At 42.5% G+C, this 22,632-nt stretch overlaps 5 protein-coding genes across 8 annotated transcripts; 1 reads left to right on the top strand and 4 right to left on the bottom strand.

Moving 5' to 3' along the window:
• Nucleotides 1-424: 424 nt before the first annotated feature.
• LOC129586131 (uncharacterized) lies at nucleotides 425-7,931 on the bottom strand. Its single transcript, XM_055479149.1, is given in 4 exon segments — nucleotides 425-3,069; nucleotides 3,072-3,899; nucleotides 6,308-6,380; nucleotides 7,563-7,931. Coding segments are annotated over 2 exon segments (3,171 nt in total). The 5' UTR covers nucleotides 3,825-3,899; nucleotides 6,308-6,380; nucleotides 7,563-7,931; the 3' UTR covers nucleotides 425-651.
• A 704-nt stretch (nucleotides 7,932-8,635) lies between these two features.
• LOC129586252 (PHD and RING finger domain-containing protein 1-like) lies at nucleotides 8,636-11,599 on the bottom strand. Of its 2 annotated transcripts, none has more exons than XM_055479359.1 (4): nucleotides 11,198-11,599; nucleotides 9,786-10,999; nucleotides 9,591-9,731; nucleotides 8,636-9,194 (listed from the first exon to the last, which is right to left on the bottom strand). In XM_055479359.1, the coding sequence occupies exons 2-4, from the start codon at nucleotides 10,636-10,638 to the stop codon at nucleotides 8,893-8,895; spliced, it is 1,296 nt and encodes a 431-aa protein (XP_055335334.1). In that variant the 5' UTR covers nucleotides 10,639-10,999; nucleotides 11,198-11,599; the 3' UTR covers nucleotides 8,636-8,892. The 2 variants fall into 2 exon arrangements, with proteins under 2 accessions (XP_055335334.1, XP_055335335.1); XM_055479360.1 differs by having other exon boundaries at nucleotides 9,624-9,731.
• A 214-nt stretch (nucleotides 11,600-11,813) lies between these two features.
• On the top strand, nucleotides 11,814-16,529 carry LOC129586182 (SET domain-containing protein 4-like). Of its 2 annotated transcripts, none has more exons than XM_055479239.1 (4): nucleotides 11,814-12,053; nucleotides 12,143-12,657; nucleotides 13,308-13,636; nucleotides 16,396-16,529. In XM_055479239.1, exons 1-4 carry the CDS (start codon nucleotides 11,981-11,983, stop codon nucleotides 16,421-16,423), a joined length of 945 nt encoding a protein of 314 aa, XP_055335214.1. In that variant the 5' UTR covers nucleotides 11,814-11,980; the 3' UTR covers nucleotides 16,424-16,529. The 2 variants fall into 2 exon arrangements, with proteins under 2 accessions (XP_055335214.1, XP_055335213.1); XM_055479238.1 differs by lacking the exon at nucleotides 16,396-16,529 and adding an exon at nucleotides 13,775-14,251.
• Nucleotides 14,183-20,543, bottom strand: LOC129586183 (uncharacterized). The gene is made up of 9 exons (XM_055479240.1): nucleotides 20,472-20,543; nucleotides 20,001-20,236; nucleotides 17,402-17,486; nucleotides 17,007-17,102; nucleotides 15,873-15,960; nucleotides 15,741-15,804; nucleotides 15,496-15,631; nucleotides 14,866-15,053; nucleotides 14,183-14,785 (listed from the first exon to the last, which is right to left on the bottom strand). The coding sequence occupies exons 2-9, from the start codon at nucleotides 20,181-20,183 to the stop codon at nucleotides 14,636-14,638; spliced, it is 990 nt and encodes a 329-aa protein (XP_055335215.1). The 5' UTR covers nucleotides 20,184-20,236; nucleotides 20,472-20,543; the 3' UTR covers nucleotides 14,183-14,635.
• Nucleotides 20,544-20,826: 283 nt separating this feature from the next.
• Nucleotides 20,827-22,530, bottom strand: LOC129586181 (elongin-B-like). 2 transcript variants are annotated; one of them, XM_055479236.1, is made up of 3 exons: nucleotides 22,170-22,530; nucleotides 21,791-21,994; nucleotides 20,827-21,421 (listed from the first exon to the last, which is right to left on the bottom strand). In XM_055479236.1, the coding sequence occupies exons 2-3, from the start codon at nucleotides 21,908-21,910 to the stop codon at nucleotides 21,155-21,157; spliced, it is 387 nt and encodes a 128-aa protein (XP_055335211.1). In that variant the 5' UTR covers nucleotides 21,911-21,994; nucleotides 22,170-22,530; the 3' UTR covers nucleotides 20,827-21,154. The 2 variants fall into 2 exon arrangements, with proteins under 2 accessions (XP_055335211.1, XP_055335212.1); XM_055479237.1 differs by having other exon boundaries at nucleotides 22,310-22,530.
• Nucleotides 22,531-22,632: the final 102 nt, after the last annotated feature.

Raw genomic sequence — 22,632 nt, 5'->3', positions numbered from 1 at the left:
TTAATGCGATCTTTATTTCAGTGATATGGCCGTAACATAAGTGAAAGAGGAATGTGCGCGGATATTTCATTCTAATAGTTCTATTATGTAAGCGACAAAGTTATGTAGTTTTAACTTTGTCTGTGGTTAAAACAAAGAGATGGCGCCGGTCATGAGTTTTATTTAATTTACTCAGTATTTTATTTGTCAGACCTAGCTCTAAGAAGTTGGCTATATTGTTCGAACACCAGCCTATTATTTTTATTCGTGCGACTTATGATTATTGAATTCAAGTTTGGCGGCTGATTATGAGGTTCCTGAAAGCTGTAAGGACACAATTATATCATACCGCTGTTTTGCGGATTCTCTGTCTTAAGTTCTTTTTTTGCCACGTTAAACTCAGACTGCGCTTCCATTTCTAACTGTTTATACAAATATTGTACGGTTTATACTGTATGTTTTTATCGTTGCATCTGTCACGGTTTCATAGAACTAAAATATCATTCAAACCGCACAAACACTTATTATTTAAACAGTAAGCACTTTGTGCTGCAGAAGAAGTAATATAGTTAAGTACAGAAATCTTGCATGGAGTTGCATTTAGCGTTATTGTGATTTAGACATTTGCAGACTCTGGCACCCATTTGCATGTGAAAAATATAGTAACCCAAATCACACAGAAATGCCAGACTGCGACGCCGTGGGAAAGACTTTCTTTCTTCCGGTCAGTCTTGCCCAGGGACTAGCGCCTGTACTGGCAGTTTGCATCGAAAGGTTAGAATCACCGGCCAGCTGCATGTTGCTGGCCACAGTCGGCGTAGAGTTGGACGAAATGGCGGACAGCGACAGTAACAACTTTTCCATGTCCAGCTCGGAAATTGGCGAAATTTTTGGCGATTCCTGTTTCACCGAATTGCTACGTCGGATCACATGAGGATTGGCGGCATTCGGAGATTTTAGCGTAACTCGTTTCCCATCAATCTGCATAGCGGCGTGAACAGCATCCGGGTTCGGGCTGCTCTGAGATTTACCGGTAAATCGACGGAAAAAGGGCTTAATTTCGCCTTTGGAATCCTTATTCGGAGACCCTTCGAACTGCTTCGCCAGCTGCCGAATCGAGTCCGACACCATTCGTTTTCCTCCAAATCCGCCACCCGCTTTCTCTTGCACGAAATTCGGCTTGACGACCAGCGTTTGTGGTCGTTCGGTGACATTCTTCCGGTCACTGCGCAATTGTCGGAACGCCGCATCATCCCTGACAGTGTCCGGTTCCCGAGATTTTTTCTCATTGATTACAGCCTTTAAATGAGGAGTAGCATAATCATTCCGTGAGCTGGGCAGCTGTTTGGACAGATCCGCGGTGACCTTAAAGAGCGGGGTATTTTGCGAATGGATAATCTTTCTTGTACTTAGATCATCCATTTCAATGTGCGGCTGCGGTTTCTGGCTGCCGGGATACTTTTGAAACTCCAGCGCCGGCCCCGTGAAAACCGTAGGCGTGTACACTACGGACATGAGAAGATAGCTGGGATTAGGTAAATCTGACAAGGACTTGCTGTTAGTCTTGCTGTTAGTCAGCTTACGCCGTGCATAATCATCTTTCTGGCCTCGACCACTTTTCCGATTATCCCGGTCGTTTCCCCTGTCGTCTCTCATATCCCGTGGATGCCCCGTAAACCGGCGCCGCTCACCGACAATATGCCGCTCATTGTCTGTCGGCGGCGACCAATAAGGCACTGGAGGAGGAGCCATGGTGATGGTGGCCATCGCGTGTGTCTGCGGATTATGACTGCGCCGTCGCGGAGCGACATGCTTCTCATCCTGCAACCACTGCTTGGTGTATTCTAACCGGTCGGGTTCATTCTTTGAAATTAAATAAGGATTTTCACCGCGTCCCTGCAAGGACGACAGACCGGAATCGAAACTCCTTCCTCCATCCAGGGTGCTCCGCATGACCGTCTCCGGTTCCGCAATGATGGTGACGTCCTCCGATTTAGCGCTCAGACTTTCATAAAATTCATCCAGCTCTTCCAGTGCGCGTTCCAGTTCGTGGTGGTTGATCTCGCGCAGGGGGTTGGGTCTTCCGGGCACCGTCAGACGGTGCTGATCAAACGCCGAAATTGAGGACGGACGAGTGAGGTTGCTGGGTTTACTGTAGGCACCGGAATTCGATGAGCGGTTGATCTGCCAATCACTGCTCCATCGCGTCGTGTTTCGCCCGTCGGACACTTGCAGCACCAACTGTGGCTCAGGCGTCAGCGTGGCATCCTGCAGGCTGGGCGATGAACGTAAATCATTGAGCAGGCGACTGGCATTGTTGGAGATCTGTAGTGCATTGTGCAAGAACTGGCTGTCGGCGGTGACATTGCCGCTGAAAAGTGGCAGCAACTCAGATCGCTCCGTCGACTGCATCACGATTCCCAGACGGCCGTGGTGCATGGCAGGCGGCAGTGGGCTTTTTGTCACCGGTGGATGATCGGGTGTTTTCTCGGCGTGCACCACCGGGGCGCGGTCGTGGGAATATTTGCCGTCGGTTATTGTCATTTTGCCAGCCGATTTAGCCACACCGGCTGCATCAACAGGTGAGTCACTGTGTAAATGCTCAAAGAACTGGCGCATATTTTTAACACTGTCGGGTGACATAGGCTCCTTTCGGGATCCCAACACTGATTCATCGAATGCCGATAATGAATGCCGATTCGTCGGATGATTCCACGGCAATGCGCTGACCGACGCATAATGCGCATAACGAGGAGCGTTCACCGATTGTTCACAGGCTGTGCTATTTTTGGACAATGACACCGGCGCCGGTGGCAGCGGAAAGAGCTGCATTGACACCGATGACTTCAGTTTGGGCGTCTCCGGGATGCTCTTCCGGGAATGCAGCCATTCTTCGATCGTCTGCAGATTCTCCGTCTGCCGAACATTCACGGAATCCAGCGATGTGCGCGATTTAGTATTCGTCTCTTTTGCCGCTTTATTTAAATCCGTCATTGATTGGCTGAATTGCAACTGGTCGTCGACCGATACGCTGATGTCCGGTGTTGTAATTTCAATAGCGGGGATGGTCAGCGATGGCTGAATGATGACCTGTGTGGCCATTGTGTGCGGCTTAGCAATGGGCGGTTTCGGTGGAACTCCATTTGTGGAAGGGGCAAATCTTCGGGACCACGGGGAGCGGGGCGGGGCAGGGGCGTGGCCGAGGGATCCCGTGATGGCGTCTTACTGCTCACGGAATCAGAGCCTTTGGCGCCTTTTTTTCGTCTCGGGGAGCGCTCGCGGATTTTTTTCCCGCCGTTCTCCTCGTCGGAGCTGGACGACATGGCGCGCCCGCGGAAACTGCCCAGCCCTGTCCATGTGGCCTGTTGGCGTTTAGCGTAATAGCGGGCGGTTTTGGCGTCGAGTGATCGGTGTCGTTTATGCTTCCGGCGGATGCCGTGTTTACTCAGCACCATCAGGCTGCTGCCGCTGGCCGGTTGCGCCTCGTGATCTGCATCATGATCAGATCGTTCCTTCTTCACGCGCACATCAACCGTCACACCGGTCGACACGTTGCCGGTTGAGCTGGCCGGCGGTTGATCAGCAGCAGTGATTAATGGTTTAATATGCCGCTTCAGCAGTGCCAGGGGATTTTTCTCCCAGACCTTTTCCAGTACGGTCTTGTCTTCCGGCGAGGATGAACTTTCGTAGCTATCGTCGGAGAGGGTTTTTACTTTCAGTGTATCCGCAGCAGCGGAAGTCTGCATTTGGAATGACCCTCCCGGCACGCTCGGCCCCAGGGGTTGCAACACGGACCGTTTGCCGAAATCGGAATCTGGTATAGTGGGGATCTTTACTATACTCATTTCTCTAGCACACAGATGAATCAGGACGCTGCATCCTCTGCAACCGCAGATCACCGGCCGACATCAACGGAGATTCTGCAAAAGACACTCCGTCAACAAGTATGCCGAAAGCATGGCATACACGAAATGTATGCCAAATCATCTTCTCGCGTTACGTGTGCTCGCATTGCTCCGGCAAAAATATTCCTTCTTACCGACAGCGTTGCGTTTGCGCTTTAGAAAAGGAAACCAGTGCAAAATCACACAGAAGGAAAATGTGTCTCTTTAATAACTTCCTATTTATAGTCTGCGCTAGTTACTTCAACGGCATACGGCAGATTACATGCATCGATATTGTGGAGCACGCTATATCGGATGACTGAGTGACTACTTGAGTCGCACATTATTTGGCAAAAGTTTTACGAAGACAACAACAGGATGTCATGTTTCACCGCACTCATAACGACGCTATCGGATGCAGATGCCACGAAGAAATTGTAGCATCACGCTCGTGTTGATGGCACTCTTTACAATCCCAAGGCAACCCATTAATGGGATGCTCAAGCGCTTTGGTCAAAAATCAACCGCATGAGATCACTTCGACAACTGCACAAAAATATCGGAATCCGGTAACAGTTGCAAAAAGTACCGATGGCCGGCAAGTACTCACAGACAATCACTTTTAGAGTGCCCGGCCGAATTTGCGTTTCACTCGGTTTTATTACTGACAAAATTACCGAAGCATTTAAATACGAATACACAAAGTTACAAAGGTTTCATTATAAAATCACTTTCATTAAATAGTTTTCCATAAAACCTATGGTACAGCATTCAACAATTACAACCTTTTCCTTACATTGTCAGTACGATATCCGATTCAGTTTGCAAATGCCATAAATACTTTGGTTCTCAATCGACTACTGACAGTGGCCACCCAATTTTGTTACTAATTTATGTCGGAATCATGACAAATGAGAGAAAACTACATATACTACAAAGCATTGTTAATTTTATATTCTCGTGCAGTTCGCACGAGTACGCCTTATCGTTAATTACGTAGACCGTAGCTCATTTAGTGGATTTTGGCACGTCGGCTAAGCACCAAAAACCATTGACGTTGAAAAAACTCCAGTTAAGAAGCCGCTCTCTGACTGAATCATTTCTGTATATTATCCGTCTGAGTAATTATGTTACTCATTATTTTGACATAACATAATCTACAAATAACATTATGTCTCGGGTGTGGGAGTGAAATCTTAAAATTTCCTGGATTCGTTAACGCACATTTTTAATCTTCACAGGATGCAATTAATGCAAACAAGGCAGTATATATAAGCTTCTTATTTATTTGTTTTGGATAAGAAGCCCCACTTGAGGGATATAGGTTGTATGTAACGATGTGTTATGCAATGTAATTACTGCAGCGAACCGAGCTGTAAGTGGTTATTTACCTACACGTTATTAAATGCGCACCGACATCCGACAACCATTTTAGGATATGCTTCTCGGATGTGCAGCGAGCAAAATATGCCAGTATAAACAATAAAACCAACCGGAAAGAAGGTAAACTTGCATATTTTTACAGCCTACAGTTTAACAGCGAGACTGATACGCAATCACAAAATCTCACACGATTTAAAATGCAGAGAAGTGCAGACATCGATATGGATCGATGTACAGTACTATTTCGACTAACGTGCGGTTGTAAAACTTGAGAGCTTAAGTAGTAGTTAGTTACTTAAGTAGTTAACTGGAGAGCTGAGAAAACGTACAGACAAATTAATTGTTTCTTTACAGAAAAAATAATTACTTCGTTAAAATTTAGTTACAAAGACTACTTATTCCGTATAACTACATTCGCTTGTATAGCAAAGCCTAGTATGTCCTCTCAAAATCTAGAGTGAGTCTATTGCGGCTTTTAGACAATCATCTGATGGTCTATAAGACATCGATGAATATCGCCTCTTGACTGACTAATTAATTAAACAGATTTTATTTTTTATACTGTGCACGAGTGAAAAGGCTGGCCACATTCCATCTTGACTTCAGTGACAATGTTTAGCGGAATTAATAAGCTGAAGTACTTACTGTAGAAGTATACATTTAATGCACTATGCCGCAAGCCAGTTATGCTCTTTCAACCTGTATTTCCATTCACATCCATTAAAACAAAGCAGTTTCACTACTTGTACCTGTGTGCGTACTCTGCTGTATCTGTAGTTAGTGCGCCAAAAATTATAAGCTTGTAAGTATGCATTTTATTTAAATTTTAGTAACGAGAAAATACTGGATTTTGCGCATAACTACGATAGATGCCTTTGAACTACGCCTTTGAATATCGGTTATATCGACAGCTTGTAATAATGTGATATTTCGAGTTCACAAATAACTCGTAAAGTATAACCATAATTAATTTGTTTTACAAAAGCGAAATCAGCGGATGCAGCACGAGTGCGTTCTATCTCAGCTTTATTATGCGACCAACTCAGGCTTGTTTATCTCACCTTCACTTTCGAACTTGTTTCCGATGCATCAAATAGCAACAGCTGCACGTTAAAAACGTTCCTGATAATTTGCCTAAAAGTAAAATTATACGTATATTATTAATAAATAAACGTGTGACTAAAAACTAATACAAGAATAAATAGATTTATGGTGTACGCTATCCAATGAAGTGCATAGTCCCAAATTTCAGCTCTTATGAACATACAATAAGTTAGATTTTAGATAAAACATATAATTTAACCGGTTAACGCCAACTCCATTCTGGAAGCCGTTATAAAAGAACGGTTTGTACTCAATTTAACAAAAAGGCAGGCCTATAGTTCACTGACATCTGGCAGGAAATGCTGAGTGTCATTTACTGGCTACTGTGTTGTATATTTTTTGTTTTCTGTTAAGTCCATATTGTGGATCGGTAACAGTGCTGATTTTGCCGAAATTGTTTTGCAACAATGTGCACTGCTGCTGCCCTTCCCCATATTTGTTATTTTTGCTCAATATTTCTGTAGGAATAGATGAATAATGCATTGTGCGAAATGGAACAATGGAGTTTATCGCGACTATTTCTCGTGAATAAATCCTAAAAACGTCTGTGTACCGATGGGTACTAATTGTGCAACTCTCGACTGTAAACCTAACCTAAACGCGATGCAGTTTTGCTAAAACGTTTACTGCCCATTTTTGTTTTCGAAAGGTATACGGCCAGTAATTAAAGTTTAAGTAAAGCAGCTGAATCGGTTTCTTTACATATAAATCTTTATTATATACAGCAGTTGAATCGGATTACGAACGAGGTAATACGCAATGATAGCATAATACCGGCTATCAGTCGAGACGACTTGGATTATTGAATGACCATCGTCAAAATGTTTACCACCAACAAAAATTACTTATGGCACAGCGAAGTCTTAATGGCTGTTTAAAAGTTTTCATTTATATAAGTTACATACTGTACAAATAAACGAGTTCGAGGCATTGCCAATTAGCAATTCCCATTCGAAGACTTTGCACAACATTTTTGGCGACATGAAAGTTTTCCTTGTAGATGAAAATTTTGAAGTGTTATTTCGACAATTTAATCAAAAACGATGTAAGCATGTTAGCAGTAACTTTTTATTAAACAGAAGTATATGATATGAAGATCTAGAGTAGTTATATGTTGTAAGAAATTACTAGCACTGTACAGTGTGTGGCCTGATGTCTTTCGCGAACAAAATAATGGTAAGACATGGAGCCTTCTGCTCATTAATTACGCACCTGTCCAGCCTGCGAAAGTTAAAGCGGGTGTTATTGGACGGATATCCTGAGATTTCGGTATGCAATCCAGGTAGGGTGGGAAGGTTTGGGTTAATCTCGCTTTCGAAAAACGGCAGCTCCGATTACAGAATCATGTCGTAGCCAAGACTTAATCAACGAGATCGTGAAACTGCATGCGGATAGTCGCGCTCTTCCTGCAGTTCACTTAAAAATGCCGTCTGCAACGATGAAGATGATTCCGGTGAGATTGCACAGCGTCAACTGCCACAAAGAATTTTGCCGCAGCTGATTCGGTTCTAACTTAATGGTTAGGGTGAGTAGTGTGTACTGTGCCTCGGACATACGAGTATACGGTACAATGCGAAAGTGAATACCAATGCATCAGCATACGTACGGTACTTCTGTAATATGTAAGCGTCAAAAATTCCGCCCAAGCTGGTTGAACGCATCTCATCGCATAATCGGCATAGCTGATTACTGCCTCGTTTTCTTCAGCACGACGTTTTTTCACTAAACTGACTTTTCAAGAGTTATAATCAATTATAACAATGACAGCACTGGCCATCTCATATTTCTGTAGGCCACAGCAACCTTGTACCTTCTATTTCATGTACAATTTTGAGGTCATCTGCTAAAAATACGAGCCACTCGGCATATTGTCATACACAAACGCATTATTGTGAGATATGCCACACTTTCCTATAAGGTAAAAATCAAGTTTTGAATGCTTCACTACTTAATAGTGCCAGATGTCGAAATCAATTAGTAATGTCATTATTAAATGTCGCAAAATGCCATTAGCCCAACATGTTAAATAAAACTGTACGTCGCAAATGAACACAGTTAAACGAGAACGTAGTTGTATATTACGGTTTACAGCTACTGTATGCCTGGTCGCAGTTAAATAATACACATTAAGAATTTTCGAATTTGCGATAAGATTTCGATGCCTACAATTGTCAGATCAATTCTACAAATTTCAGTTTTACACTGGACTGTAAATTCAAGTCGACAGCCCCATTAATCGAAAAACGAAATATGCGACGGATACTGATAAGAAAACATAGCGAATGATCGTATCAAGTAATTTTGATTTCCGTGTCTTATTAAGTAGTAATGCATTTAGAAAAACCGTTAACGACAACTGACCAGTGAGCAACCAAAAATATACCTACATTATCAGAAAATTATATTTCTAGGATACGTGTCACAGGGAAAGTAAATCCACTTATTCCAAAAACACCACTGGAGATAACAACGTTTGAGAAATCGGATAAAATGCAATTAACTGTACAAAGGCAACCAGCGACCATATATCATCACTCATTACCTATCCATGCACTTGTTGAACAATTATCTCAACATCATCTATGGGCCACCATAGCTTCAATTCTTCTAACGTTTCCTGTAGTTCATTTTCTTTGGCATCCATCAATGAATCTCGTATAGAACCAAAATCTTCAAGTTCTTGAACGGCCTCCTGACTGCTGTTTTCGTCTTCGGCCATGTTATCATCTGCGATCAGCTCCTGCACCCAGGGCAAAAACAAATCTTCTATGGCAGACGCAACTTCCAATGGCAGCTTACAATCAAGAGTAGACTTGGTAGTGCTAGAAACATCGTTGCCGGCACCTGCAGGAAAATGGCAATCTACTTACGATAACTTTCTAAAAAAAATTATAGAACCTCCCATTTTCCCTTTTGCATCCACGATCTCATTTGACAGTTGTGATTACTTATTCCGATTAATGCATCACATTTACAAATACCGTATGATTCGCGCAACATAATAAATCTACGTGACTTGATGCACTTATGTCACTTTCATACTGACAACAATCTTCGAAGATCACAGCCTCTGTAACCAAAATATCACCTCATTTACGGTGAAATAAACCTCGTCCGCTTTTTGTAAGTTTATACCATGTTGAATATTCTGCTATCACATTTTCGTTCTTGCTCATAACTATTGAAAATCATTGAGTCAGTCACGTAACTCCTAAAATACTGTACGCAGAACGAACATACCACTCTCTGTTCTCTTTACTGTTTCATCCTCACACAAAAAAGACGTTGTTTTCACTGGAAGCGAATTTTCGATGTCACAAGGCTTTGTTCTCTGCGCATTTGCCAAATTATCTCCTCCACTGGCTTTCATATGTTTATGGCCTGCAAGCAGATGAGATAAGTCAAAGTGCATAAAACGGTACGATGTTGTCTTACTTTTCTTTCGTTCAGTTTTAGCGGTTCGAAGATTTTTATCATCTTCCGCATCATTAAGCTTCGCAGCTTTTTTCTCTGAATTTTTCAGTGGTGATGATTTTGAACTGTGTCGCTGGAAGTAACTTGTGCTTTTTTTGGGCGACGCATCTCGCGAATGTGATCGACAGTCTCGATCGACCCCACGGGAAGGAGATCGCGAAGGCGACCGGTTGCGTCGCGACGAGCGCTGGGAACTGCGCCTGTTGTCATCGCTGGAATATGATCGATGCCCACGAGACCGTCTGTCTCGGGATGACGACCGCGAAGAGGAGCGGTATCGATGCGAAGAGGAATAGCGCGTGGTTCTACGCTCTCGTGAATATGCCCGCTCACGACCTTTATCGTAATCCGCCCGAGAAGATCGACTGTACGAGTGCTTTCTTCTGGATGTGGAATGGTTGCTGTCCGAACTAGAACGGCTTCTGCTCCGGGAGCAAATAAAACGATAATTTCTTTGCGGTGAGCGATTGCGCGACGGAATGTATTGAGGAGGACGGTATGTACGCCAGGTATCGTGGTTGGGCTGCAACGGATTTCGCCCGGCTGGTCGATAAAGCCTCTGCGCGTTCATCAACAGCCCAGCGGGACGATACGGAACGCAGCCCTTTTGCTCCAGTTCCTTCTCCGTGTCGCCATCGGAGAGCGACGAGGTCGGATGGCGGGTGGGATTTGTGACGGGGGAATAGGATGCCGAAGAAGCAGAGGAGATCTCTTCGAATGGAGATATCTTCAAGCCCGCCAAGGCAGCACTGGGATACTGCTCCTCATCCGGTCGTGCCCACAACGACGGTGGAGGAAACGCGACGGGTTGCATGGGAGGAGGGCGGGGTAGGGCGGGGGGCCTGCCGGGCACGGGCGCGCGTTGGCGAAGCCATGGCGGTCGTTCCAGCAAAACAGCAGGAAGCGGAGACGGCGGAGCATAATTATTGGCTGAAAAGGCTGGAAAAGGCACATGTGGGAAGCTCTTGGGTGGTTCTCCTATCGGAGGGGGCGGAGGCGGCGGAACTCCGGCTTTAGGGGGCAAGGGGGAATGGTGTTCGCACTACGGACACTACAACCGCCGCCCGGATCTCCCACGATGTCGCCATCGTATGTCATATAAATAGGAGAACGATTCGCAGCATGGCCATCGGACTGCACGGGAGAACCGCAGTGCGAATTCACTGGAGAAGAACCTGACAATAAGAAAAACAGGGACATGTCAAAAGGCAAACATTATAAAAACGAGAACAATCTGTACGGAAAAGTGGAAAAACGGGGCAACAGCGCAAACGCGAAAACAACGTGAACTCTGAATATCCTTTCTTTGACGACTGCTTTGCAAGCAGCAAACTCCAAGGTATGGCAAAAAGTCTCATCCCATGATTTCTTACCACCGCTCCGATAGTATGGCGAGAAGGGATAAGGAGAAAATGGGGCTGACACATCTTTTTCGTTGGCCACAGCGGCTGCAGCTGCTTCAGGAGAAGGAGAACGAGGCTGGCCCAGGTCGATGGCACCGTTCCTCCCAAGATTTCCAGCCATTTTGACAAGAAAGAAGCAGCCAAGTCCGTAACTGACTGCAGTATGTAATCAAACAGTCAGAAAACAATCCGTATACTGCTTCCCCGAATATGCACAATGCAGTTAACAAAAGTTCCCGAATTCCGCGGGTGCCAGCATTTAAAAGTTAAATTTAAAAACTTCAAAAAATGCTGTTATTAAAACTATTTAGTTTTATTAACTATGTACTGTACTTGTACTTTGCTCAGTAGAGTATTATTTTATTAATTTGAGAATTTACAGTTTGCGAATCACAATCGAGTTCAGTCGACGCGATTCGGCGATGTTCTTGTGCCAGCTCTGAGCTGCCGCCGCAAGTGGTCTGCCCATACAGTCAAAAGCGGTGTAATTATTCGAAATGGCCTGGCGGCCCTGGCTGCCAAAATTTAAATTCCAGTTTCCGTAGGTACATACGACCGTACGAGTACTGTACGAGTATTGTATAAATTGTATGTTTGCTTTCCTTGAATTTTGATTATCAAAATTATCTTTTTAATCTTATATTTGACGTGACCCTGGTTGGCACAAGATTTTGAAAGTTGCGAAAGTGCGGCAACGTTTGGGAATTTGAGCGTTTCCGTTAAATGCCTCTGTGCTTTGACATTTGACATCCAATGGACGATCTTAAGCAATGGCTTGGAGAGAACCTGGTGATAGGAGACGATCTACAGAGCAAAGAATTTCCAGGTAGAACTCAAGCATCACGCTTATCTTTCTAAACAACTGGACGTTACCAGTTTAAGACTACACTTATTAAAAAACTCATTCCATTTTAGAAACTGGCAGAGGCCTTTGCAGCTGTAGAACGCTGTCAGCTGGAGACGTTATCGTGTCGATTAAGCTGACGCAGTGCTTCTCTGCTGCCAGTGTGCAGTTGTCCAGTGGCAGTGTCATTCCGCAGTTTATCCGGGATCATCCGTTGGAGTGTCTGACACTGTTTCTGGTGGTGGAGAGCTGGATGGCAGAGCGCTCTGAGTACGCTCCTTACATCCGGTCCTTACCGCGGGAATTTACGAACCCTTTGTTCGTCCTTCGCGGACAGCTTCCGGAAAACGTGGACCCGCATTTTGACGCTTTGCTATTGCAGCAGCATCGTGATTTGCGCAGAGGATGGAAACTAATCTGTCGAGCGTTTGCACAGCCCGAACTGGAGCACTTTTCCCACGCTCATTCCAAGCAGCGCTTCCTGTGGGCTTGGTTCGCAGTGGCAACGCGCTCGTTGTACATTCAAGCAGACATGCCTGCGCTGGTGCCGTTTGTCGATCTGCTCAATCATTCACCTTTCGCACGGGTAAGTTTAATTTTTATGTATTCTGGTACAATTTTAGCTTCTACCTGACAGCGCTGACTGATACTAGATTTTAGCTAGAAAATTTGAATTTTGAATCCGCGGTTTAGGCTAGTGTTAACTGTTATTTTTAGTTGATACCGAACTCTGATTTGGATCTCGGTTCGCAGTTGCAGAGATGTTTATTTTTTTTAAAGAAATTATTTAGAAATGCTCAACTGTAGAAGACCGATTTTAAAGGGTATTCCAAATTCCAGTTTGTTCTGTTGTTACAAATATATTATTATATCTTATAATCTTGTTACCAGTATCTGTAAATCCGTAGATTTAATGGTGTTAATGTGGAAACATTCGGCAGCTGCTGAGAATTTCCAATAAATTAGGGGAATCGGGATCTGAAATTCCCAGGAACTGTTATTTAAGAACCAAATGGAACAGTTGTAAAGTTTCGGGAAAAGGAAACTGATCGAAGCTCTACTTTACGGGTTTTATTTGTTTTATAAAAATTTCGGCTAAGTTCGGGCGGAACTTGCGCGCCCACGAATGCATTTCTACAGTATTATCACAAAATTTACCAAACTTTGCGAAAGTTCTGCTAGTTTTTTCGTCGTAATGTATTGCGTATGATTACCGTGCTGTTTTGGATTTTGTAGACGCGGATAGTTCTTGATGGAACGGGAAATACGTTCCAGTTGATTACCGAATATCCATATAAATCAGACGAGCAAATTTTCATCAATTACGGCAGCCACGACAATACCAAACTAGCCGTTTACTACGGATTTACGATCACAAGAAATCCTTTGTCTGAAGTTAAATTTTCCATGGAAGAACTTCTGTCATTCTTTCCTGTCACAGATGCCAAAATGAAGTTCTTGCGGCAGTATGATCTCTGTGATAAGTTTAGCTGTTCCTGGGATGGGCTATCTCTCGCATTTTTGGTTTTCTTGAATCTCCGGAATTTCAAAGGTCCTGATTACTGGTAAGCAAATGTCATTAGTTTTACATCGTAACATGATCAAAAATTAAATGTCTGCAGACTTTCGGTTTCTGCAATGCACGCTCTCACATCTCTGAAAAAATCGTGCAAATCCGATGATTAGTTTTTGGGGTTCTACAGGTTGATTTTTGAATCGTTAGAGGAGCAGGAATTACCAATATCTACAAAGCTGTCATTAAAGAGGTTGCTTGAAGAGAAGCGAAGGACGTTATCAAACCTTTTATGTTGCGATTCACAGTCCTTGTTACACGTCTGCATTGATGAACAGATTCAGATTTTACGCCATAATGCATGCTTGCACTTCGATACCATAAAACATTGTTTTTGAAACGAGAATCTGTACTTGCAGTACTGCAAATTCGTGTGTGATGACTGTGATCAGTATGAATATTGTGATATTGCACCTAGCTTTGGATCTGGAATGTAACTCACCAGTTATTTGCATCTGCCAGCTGAAAAGATTACTTTACTCTCTGAATTACGATGATTCGGTTAATAGTTGCGTATGGAAGAAGTGTGGACATCGAACACCATTTTCTTTCTTTATTATAAATGATTTTCCTGGGCAAAACATCATTAATTCTTTCTGATAAAAGTTAAAACCATTCATTTTTTCGGGAAATAAAACAGTAAAAGTAATACAAAGCTAGTTTCGTCTAAATGCTACTCTTGTCTTACTGACATCGACCTGACAACAGATTACTACGGCATGACATAACAAATAGATCAGTCACACAACAAAGAGCGCCGCATTAATTCCGTCCAAAACAACGGCAACAATAAAAAATTAATACTGCAAATAGAACAATTTATCGTATGATAAAAACACAACAATGACCATAGTCGTTATATACACGTGCACAGATCAGGAGTAACCGAGAAAAACTACTAAATACTCTGTCAAACTTTGGTTATCATCCAGACGCTTCGGAAACCTGTTGAGCTTGAGCAAGACCAGTGCGGCAAGGCATCATCCAAATCTTACACATGGAAGTAATTTTGGTAATGACTGTCTGTCCTTTGTCCGAATAAGAAGGCAGGAAGCTGTCCACTGCTACAGGCTCGCGCCTTGCAGTCCGTAGTCAGCTGCTGTAGCTTGGGCATGAATGTCCGCAGCTGCTGGCGCGACCACTACAATGAATGAAAATTAGGTTATTATCAGCGATAGCCACCACTCAATGGATCACAAAAGCCCGATATCTTGTCCTCACCAGCATGCAATCTTCGTGCGATTGTCCGAAAACAAAAGAGGGAAGGACTGATTTGCTATCGACAATCAGCGACGCAGAGGATGAGACGCGGCGGCGCCTTAAATGTATCAAGGAGAAGTTCTCATCCGGCCAGTGCTGCTGAGAGCGCATAAGGAGTGGCATGTCTGTTGGTGCAATGTGGTGCTCGTCTGTACATGACACATGGCAATATTAAAACTCAAATAGCTTCAAAAGATCAGAATGCGAAACAGATCATGCTAACGATGGAATCATAGAGCAATTAGTCTACCATTGCTTATGATTAATCAAAAATGCATTCCAACGAGTTAACAAGGTATGGTCACAGAATGTCCCTAACCCTGACCCGAAAATGCACCACGTGTTTAAACATGGAATCATTTAGCACAATATTAACCTTACTAATTCCGTTAGCAGCACAAACTGAATAAAATACCTCGTAAATTGTTAACAGCACAGATTAAAGCCCACAAACTAATAAAACAGCAGTTTTTTTTAAAAACGCTGTTTCGAAAACTATGTTAGAATAACATTTTCTTAATGAAGTGCTGCCAATACGGAGAAAATAAGTACAGTGACTAACGTGGAGATAGAAACACTTTTGGAACTTACATGAGGGCAGAAAAGGGCATGTTTCATAAAGCTCGAAATGTTCGGGCGACTCTGTGGAATCATGACAATTTAAAAGAAGCTGGATAATTTCTCTTGCTGTCGTCTTTTGAGAGATAAGAAGACTCTTGTACTTGGACTGAAAAATAATCAAAACAAATATGTACTTACATCATGCATTCTTCGTAACTAACACTAACAACCTTCGTAACATGCTGCCGATAACATATATATTAATACGAGCTTACCGCCGAATTTAGACAAGAATCGTGAACTTTCAGTAGACTTCCTTTCTTAGCCCGCAACGTGAAGCTAAAAACAGATATAATCATCAATCTTTCATGTTATCATTTTGACCGAAATCCGGCAGGATATCATACTTGACTGAATAACCACTTGGCTGGCAAATTTTAAGGTCCAGTGGTCTGGCAAAAGCATCCAAAACCAGAACTGTTCTCATGGTCTCGCCTGCAAGTGACCACATACCAGTTATCTATACACCCGCAACAAGTTTCCTTATAAACTGCAGCACTGTTAAATATTGTGCAAAAACTGCGAAGGTTTCTCCTTGGTTAATTCAGAATACGAAACACACTTACCAGGACTGATTAACCACTACATAAACATTTTTCTTACAGCATACTATTCAAAACAACAACATTCTTTGGCCGATTATTCTGCGTATGTTGCCACTATCTTTCGAATTCCACTGACTTAATTTCGTTCCTAATTTGTTCTGAATAAAGAACAAAGAATCCAAATCGCGTGCTAAAAGCGAGGGTTGCACATACGTCGTGGTTCTAAGTTTTAACAGCTAAATTATTTAACTTAGGAGTCAATAATTTGGAACAGCCAAAACAATAAAATCTAGAAAAAATGTAATGCTTTTGATCTGCATTCCAGGCCAAATTCCACCTCATCTGAAATTTGAGAATCCCTGAACCATATCCGTGCCAGATGCCACCAACCACCGTCGATGGTCAGTCAAACGGAGCCAGCCGGCACTAACTGATGGCCGCTACCGGTAGCTGCGTTTGGCATTTCAATAGAGCAGCTGGAAACTGGAAGTGGAATGCGGCTTCTCAGTTCTCATAGCACGCCATCGATATTGTACTGCCCTTATGGTTGGTACTGCTGCTGGTGCACCGGCTTTTCATGGCGTTAGACTAATTTAAAAGCAAGATTCATAACTGCTCTGCTCAAAGATTGGGATTTTAAATCAATAAATTTGTTCAGAGGACAACAATGCCGTATATGTTCAGTCAGTAGCGTCGATTGTGCGGTGCAAAACTGACGTCCAGTACAAGTATTGTACACAATATTACATTGTCCACTACGTGACGTGCTGTGATGCAGTGTCAACACCACTGTACAGCCTGTACATTTACTATTCTGGAAAATGAAAACTTACCTACACAAGCTATATACTTAAGAAATACTAAGTACTGATGTATGGAAATATTTACAAGCCACCGCACAAGAGAAATCAAAAAACACATACACCTTTCGCATACCTAATTGATTCAACATTGATATCTCCATTGAGAGATAAAAGAGATTAGGATCCCGGTTGCGCATTTTACATTTTCGCAGCAGCATATGTACAATATCTGCAATTAACACAGCAGTGTCACATTATGCAGATGTAACAACAACTTGAGCAACTGTAGCTAACAATATGTTAAAGCAAAAAGCTAAATACGCTAGCGATTTTCATAAGGTCAAACTTAAAAAAGGAAGTTATGCCGATTAGTGATTGCCAATGTGCATGGAATGGCATTGTACATGTTTTAGCTTTACACTGAGCATACGAGTATTATACTGTATAGTCTCAGCAATTAAGGATTAAGCGTAGACATTTCAGGCGAACTAATCTTCAGCACATTAATCTTCCGATGAACCAAAATACCTTTTGTAGTGGAATCCGTCGAAACTTGCAGGGTTTTATACTCGACATCCGGTCTCAAGATGCTGCAGAAAACTTTCAACATTCCCTGCAAAAGAAACCCGTCAATGAATGGACTAACTAGGCACATGAATTATAACGGCGAAACAGTTTACAATCACCACCTCATCAATACGGTGGGAAGCGATCCCTCTTACTGGAAATGAGTAATGCCTGTGGCATATTCACAATTCATCGTGCACACAAACACTTTATTGACTGTTTCTAATAGTCGATTCAAACCCAATGAATCATTCCCTTGGCTTGTTATGCTACATTTAGCAGTTGCAAATAAAAGAAATAAACGGGCACATTTTATGAAGAGCACATGCATAGGCTTTTCATGCCCCTTTTGTAAACACAGCCGCCTACTGGGAAACCACTTTTTTAAAAAGGCCATTGTAACTCAATTTTCTCATACCGATGCAACATTTCAAACTTGATACAGGCCTAAAATTTGCATAAAGTGTTTTGTGCGACGCACGTGCACACCTTCAACATGACACTCACAATCAGTAAATTTCAGGTTCAAATGCCTAAATTAACGATGGCTCATTTTCATACCTTCAAGATTAACAAGAAGATAACCCGAAACCTGAAAATCATTATACTTACTGCGGAGGGATAATATATGCTTATGCATGGCACCTCTTTAAAATTTTAACGAGTTATGTTAAAAATTTGTCGTTAGATATCGCACCATAGCCATCAAATTTAAAACTCGCTCAAGGCGCCTAAGTGCGTAGGATCAAGAGGGTCACCATGAAATATTCTCAGCGGGAATCACCGGTAATTCTGTCGATGGCCACTGGTCAGTTGATGGAGCGCCTCACTCAATCAAACTTCCTCAATTATATTATGACTACTTATAGCTTCCTATTATCTATGTGCCTGTTCAATATGCCGCGCTGCTACAGTCTGATAGTTTTACACCTTAACGCGATGATGCGGTTTCCAGGTTTCATATTATTTAAATTATATTATACCTAAAATCTTAAATATGTGTCGGCAGTGCAGTAGTATTGCTCGAACTCGTTACGGTACGTACATATTCTAGCATAATATCTAGATTATCCTCACGACACAGATCTTCAAGGTTGCGGATGCTGCTTATGTGCTACTTCGGAGAATTTTGGGTTATTTGAGTACACTCTGCAAACATGTCAGAATTTCGGTACTCAAATTTACAATGATTACAGGTGTTGGAAGCCGATCACAGTCTTCATCCGCTGCAGAATCCAGCTGGACAACTTGCATGCTTACGCACACGACTGCCCATTTATTGGCCTCCAATTATTACAGGTATTCAGGTGTACAAGGATTAAAATGTCCCATGCACCCCACATATATTAATAATATTTTCTTTCCCAAGACGTAGTAAGTAGTCAGTTCAGTATTCACGAAGTTTGCTCAAACAGATACGGTAAATCGTTTATCCTACACACACCGAAGAAAAAAAGGAGAAAATTCCACGATTACGTGCGAATCAGCATGCCAGTTTATCCCTTACAAGACACAAAGGGCACTCAGGGCAGCACAACAAAACATGTTTTTTGAAATCTAGATCTACCACACGGAAGACAGAACCTAAGTGCTAATCGTTAGAATTAAAGGAACGCTCCTACAGCTTCGTGATATGTGCCACAAATTCTACACGTAGACCAGTAATAAAATTTAAATGCAATACGGAATAATTAATCCGAGTTTCATAGAATGTTTTAGTGAGATAATCGTTGCTTATCCTTCGATCGCACAAAAACAGGAAACAGTCGGACTAATCAGAACCATCAAGTACTATGGAAGTATCAGATTGTGCGGTATAAACAGAAATTCAAAAGAAACTGTCGCACGCATCGACCAGCTGCACATGTGATGTTCTGCGCTTAAACACCGCTATAGACAGCATAATTATGTAATTAACAGTACGAAGCAAGGAAAGGAAGCTATAAAAATTAAATACCAAAATACTAATTACTTTTGGTGATAATAACGCATGTGCTCGAAGTTTTCGAAAAGTTGAGTCAGCCAAAGTAATTAAATAAAAAGTAAATCATTTTTAGGTAGTCGGCGTCCATGCATAGCGTTAGCTAATTATTATTCCATTTATCACCCACATTTTATAACAGTCACTTTCAAGTTAAACGGCAATGCCACTTTTCAGAAACACCAAAACCAGCGCAGCGTATAACATTCACGTCAGCGCAACATTCACTGGCGTGCAACACTGACAGGGGAGTTGGAAAAAGAAAATTTTTTCACATCCGTAACGGAAACAGATACGTAAAAATTAAAATCATTAATATGATCGCTGGCACAAGGTGCATTCCCCCCGATAGAACGAATAAAAAGTCATTTCCAATCGCTTCTGTTTTTTACACTCCACAGTAAACTGCAGTCAAAGTATGTCAAACCACAGAAACAGCTGCCGCACCTTATATCAACAGAAGTACGCATAAAAATTAATAAAATTCATATCCACATAATCCCATACATGAATCAGAATTATTAGGCGCTTACCGTGCTTATCTTCGATATCACTGAACTTTATGTGCAATATTCTCACCATTTGTATTTGATATTCTCCAAGGCTGCTCAAAGCACTCGAACATCGACTCGATCCTGAGCAATCCGAGGAGACTGATCCAGCGGAAGGGGAATGCAAACCCACGGCGCTCGTTCTGCTTCCGCCGCTTTCCTCACTTGCAAGACTGCGCCGACATTGAGGAGTGCTTACATGCTTCAACATTTTCCTGAAATCTGTCGCTTTAGATTCCAGTTATCTTCAAGGGAAACCGAAATCTGGAATCAACTTATGGTATCAAAACGTATTCCAATCATGCCGCCATTGTCCACCACGCAAAATGCGGCACAACGCTGATGCGTGAAATTAACGCTGATGGTAAGACTATGTCGATTGCATTAAAATAACACCGGTTACGATCAGAATGTCAGATCTTGCAATAGCGTTTAATATTGGAATTTCCCTATAATAACAGAGTAGTCATTTTCAAGTTTCAACTACAGTGTTACTCACAAGTTCTTTAAAACCTTCTGATATCCTGAAAAACGAACAGTGCCACCTTTTATTTAACTTGAAGTTAACGTGTATACAAGTATAAGTAGTATACAATACAATCAGATTTTCAGCCTGGACTCTGGATATCGAAGCTGTAAAGTGCGAACATTTCGAGGAAGTACGTACTATACGCGTTTTTCTCAAGAAGCCATTGGCCAGCGCATTTCCAGATTCTATCGCTTTTGCACCATGGGCGGTGCCATTGCCAACTTTACGCGTACGCTGCACATCTGCGCTCTTTTTGATAGCAGGATACGTACTGGTCGCATCGTTCTTGCTGTTTTTACACACTGTCAGAGAGGTTTGTTTCCCAAAATTTTCATGAACTATTTCATCGCAATCAAAACCGTTCCAAAGTCAAGTTCCTGAAAACTATTTCATTTTCCCATATAGAAAACAAAATATCAATCGAAGACAGAAACAGAATCTGTCAGCGATAAGTTGTCGCCGATAACGATGCCGTTCACGCAGTTGTTCTCGTAGTTAATACAATTGTGGATAGCCATGCGGTCCGCAAAGATATAACATTCTTCAAAGCTCAGGTGCACCTATTTCTGCATTTAACATCCAACAAAATATCTGATATCCCGCCCAGAAAACGAGCTAACATATGCCTAGATAGAAACGATCCACGTAAACCGTTATGCCTGCGGTTCCTTGGCCTGCATCACATCCGGCAATGGAGGCGGCGTCGAATATGGTACAATGTCCACCGCTTCGAACTGTCCACTGTCTTCCCGCAGAACGAGCGCCAACTCGGCAGGCTGCTGTGCTTTTGCGTTCAGTGATGTAATCCCACACTGTGACAGGAGCATTCCATCCTCCATATGCCCGTAATTACTCCCGTAACTTCCGTAGTATAATCGCTGGTTCTCTGGCGTAGCCTTCACCAGGGGCAGCAGAGTCAACTACAAACGGCAAACTTATTTTCCACAATACAGGAATTCAGTAAGAATCAAAATAAAATATGAAGGAAACAACACCCTTGAAACGCGTTAAGTCTTTAACAAAAACGATAAAATAACTATGACATGCGTGACAGTACTTACAAACACTGGGAAATTAAGTACGAGGGCAGACTGTGCAGTAGTAAGCATTAACATTTAACAGTGGTGAAACGATGTCAACACTAAAAGACCAGAATAATTATCCATGATTTTATAATTTACTGTGGTACTCGAGTAGCTGATAATAGTCTAGAGAGTAAAGACAGAAAACTTTTGAAACAGGCGAAAAAAATATCCGATGCTCTCACCCTTACTTTCATGCTGACTTACTTTCACCCGGTGAACAGTGTCAGTCTCCTTGCAAAAAAACATAATAGTTTTCTTCTTGTGACGAACTGTTAAATAAACTGTGTCAGTTTCCGTAATCCTAGCAGGCTCAGGCTGAGTCATGTCTTCGGATTCCAGGAAGTAGAGATCAAGAACACCCCCCAGAAATCAATGCTTACTGCCGACGGTGATATCCCAGTCCAAAATCTGAAACAATAATGAGAAATGAAGTCAGAAAGGAGCCAACAAACTCGAAGAACGGCTCTTCCACACGCAGACAGGCTTTGCACAAGCACAAGCTGTAACAAGCAACATGCGAACCCACCATCAAAGTTGTTAGAGTTTCGCGCGGAAAGAATATACCATCATAAAAATTAATTACCTTGACCGGGGCCGCAATCAGGATTCAGGATATCAACGAATATTTTGTAGCTCACAATCAGGCTTATTCAAAATAACATGGAATAAGATACCATGAATCACTGATACATGGTAGCCACGATCAATGACCGAAGTACTTACTGATCCAGATCACATGAAGAAACCCGTTGGAGTGAGTGTAATCGGCAGCACCAAGACTAGTTCTGGCACTTATCGGTCCACAAGGCCAAACGGTCACAAACAACAAAATTCGGGAGAAATTTACACATGCGAAAATGGGATACTCGTCCAATCGTCGAAAATGGGATACAGTACTCGTTATAACTGTGGATTTGGGAAGTGCACTACCGTCCGCAAGCAAGCTCGAGCAAGGTTGCAAGGGCAACAAGCAAAAATGTCCGCTCATGCAACTGCCACTTCTGAGCGGCAAAGAAATGGTTAATGGCACCTTGGGTGGCTGCAAC

This window comes from Paramacrobiotus metropolitanus, unplaced genomic scaffold (genome assembly GCF_019649055.1).
Source record: "Paramacrobiotus metropolitanus isolate TYO unplaced genomic scaffold, Prichtersi_v1.0 Parri_scaffold0000020, whole genome shotgun sequence".
Classification (NCBI taxonomy): Eukaryota; Metazoa; Tardigrada; class Eutardigrada; order Parachela; family Macrobiotidae; genus Paramacrobiotus; species Paramacrobiotus metropolitanus.
Note: the sequence above shows the minus strand (reverse complement) of the source record. Positions and strands in the feature narration are given on the sequence as shown.

Bases quoted from the DNA above. Each gene is read 5' to 3' on its own strand.
- LOC129586252 (XM_055479359.1), bottom strand. From the start codon at position 10,638: ATGCAACCCGTCGCGTTTCCTCCACCGTCGTTGTGGGCACGACCGGAT. The intron at 9,732-9,785 runs GTAAGACAACAT...ATCTGCTTGCAG, and splicing joins TAAAACTGAACGAAAGAAAA to GCCATAAACATATGAAAGCC. The intron at 9,195-9,590 runs GTATGTTCGTTC...ATTTTCCTGCAG, and splicing joins AGTAAAGAGAACAGAGAGTG to GTGCCGGCAACGATGTTTCT.
- LOC129586182 (XM_055479238.1), top strand. From the start codon at position 11,981: ATGGACGATCTTAAGCAATGGCTTGGAGAGAACCTGGTGATAGGAGAC. The intron at 12,054-12,142 runs GTAGAACTCAAG...ATTCCATTTTAG, and splicing joins ACAGAGCAAAGAATTTCCAG to AAACTGGCAGAGGCCTTTGC. The intron at 13,637-13,774 runs GTAAGCAAATGT...GGGGTTCTACAG, and splicing joins TTCAAAGGTCCTGATTACTG to GTTGATTTTTGAATCGTTAG.
- LOC129586183 (XM_055479240.1), bottom strand. From the start codon at position 20,183: ATGTTGAAGCATGTAAGCACTCCTCAATGTCGGCGCAGTCTTGCAAGT. The intron at 17,103-17,401 runs GTATTTTGGTTC...TGTTAATTGCAG, and splicing joins GACGGATTCCACTACAAAAG to ATATTGTACATATGCTGCTG. The intron at 15,805-15,872 runs GTATGATATCCT...ATCTGTTTTTAG, and splicing joins CCAAGTGGTTATTCAGTCAA to CTTCACGTTGCGGGCTAAGA.
- LOC129586181 (XM_055479236.1), bottom strand. From the start codon at position 21,910: ATGACTCAGCCTGAGCCTGCTAGGATTACGGAAACTGACACAGTTTAT. The intron at 21,422-21,790 runs GTAAGTCAGCAT...TGCCGTTTGTAG, and splicing joins ACACTGTTCACCGGGTGAAA to TTGACTCTGCTGCCCCTGGT.